The sequence below is a fragment of the Lagopus leucura genome, unplaced genomic scaffold, assembly GCF_019238085.1.
Source record: "Lagopus leucura isolate 7727_CA_CO unplaced genomic scaffold, USGS_WTPT01 29375-0_obj-0_obj, whole genome shotgun sequence".
Classification (NCBI taxonomy): Eukaryota; Metazoa; Chordata; class Aves; order Galliformes; family Phasianidae; genus Lagopus; species Lagopus leucura.
In genome coordinates this window covers 1-1,136 of record NW_024963196.1, presented here as the reverse complement: position 1 = coordinate 1,136, position 1,136 = coordinate 1, and the positions used below count along the sequence as shown (strand labels likewise).

The 1,136-nt window shown below is 70.8% G+C and overlaps 1 protein-coding gene across 1 annotated transcript; it reads left to right on the top strand.

The window, feature by feature from the left end:
• Positions 1-417: 417 nt before the first annotated feature.
• Positions 418-1,075, top strand: LOC122191025 (adenylate cyclase type 6-like; the record flags this gene model as incomplete). The annotated part of the gene is made up of 3 exons (XM_042891214.1): positions 418-566; positions 637-795; positions 870-1,075. Coding segments are annotated over exons 1-3 (394 nt in total), but the record flags the coding sequence as incomplete, so codon positions are not given.
• Positions 1,076-1,136: the final 61 nt, after the last annotated feature.

The window sequence follows — 1,136 nt, the reverse complement described above, 5'->3', positions numbered from 1 at the left end:
GGGGGGGGAGAGTGGGGAGCTGGGAACCTGGGGGTGGTGGGGGCACAGGGACCACGGGGACCCAGGGATGGTGGGAATGGGGGGGCAATGGGGGCAATGGGGAGCTGTGGACTGGGTGGGGGTCACGGGGAGCCGGGCAGAGGTGATGGGAGCACAGGGACAACAGGGACCCGGGGATGGTGGGGACAACAAGGAGCTGGGGGCAGTGGGAAGTGTGGGGACAGTGGGGGCCTATGGGATGGGTAGGAATAAAGGGAATAACGGGGGCAGCGGGAATAGGGGGAACAGTGGGGGCAATGGGGAGCTGTGCACGGGGTGGGGGCCATGCAGAGCCGGGCACAGTGGAGATGGGGGGGGTCACAGGGACCTTGGGGACAACAAGGAGCTGGGGGGCAACGGGGGACCCCCTGACCCCCCCCGTCCACCCCCTGCCCCCAGGAGAACCACTGCCTGCGCATCAAGATCCTGGGCGACTGCTATTACTGCGTGTCGGGGCTGCCGGAGGCGCGGGGCGACCATGCGCACTGCTGTGTGGAGATGGGGGTGGACATGATTGAGGCCATCTCGTGAGCACGGGGGGCGGGGGGGGGTCGGGGTCGGGGTCAGGCAGGCCGTGTGACCCCCCCTCGCCCCCAGGTTGGTGCGCGAGGTGACGGGGGTGAACGTCAACATGCGCGTGGGGATCCACAGCGGGCGCGTGCACTGCGGGGTGCTGGGGCTGCGCAAGTGGCAGTTCGACGTGTGGTCCAACGACGTGACCCTGGCCAACCAGATGGAGGCAGGGGGCAAAGCGGGGTGAGGAGCGGCGCCGGCGGGGTCGGCGGTCGGGGTCCCGGGAGGGGGGGCTCTACAGGGTGCCGTGTCTCCAGGCGCATCCACATCACGTGGGCGACGCTGCAGTGCCTGAACGGGGATTACGAGGTGGAGCCGGGGCACGGCGGGGAGCGCAGCGCCTACCTGAAGGAGCACAACATCGAGACCTTCCTGATCGTGGGCTGCAGCCAGAAGCGCGTCAGTCTGCGGCGGGGGGCTGGGATGCAGCCGGGACCCCGCGGCGGGGAGCTGAGGGCGGCGGGTGGGGGGCCGTGATGGCGGCGGAACGGGGGGCGGCGGCGTCCGGGTCGGGGCGGGACGGG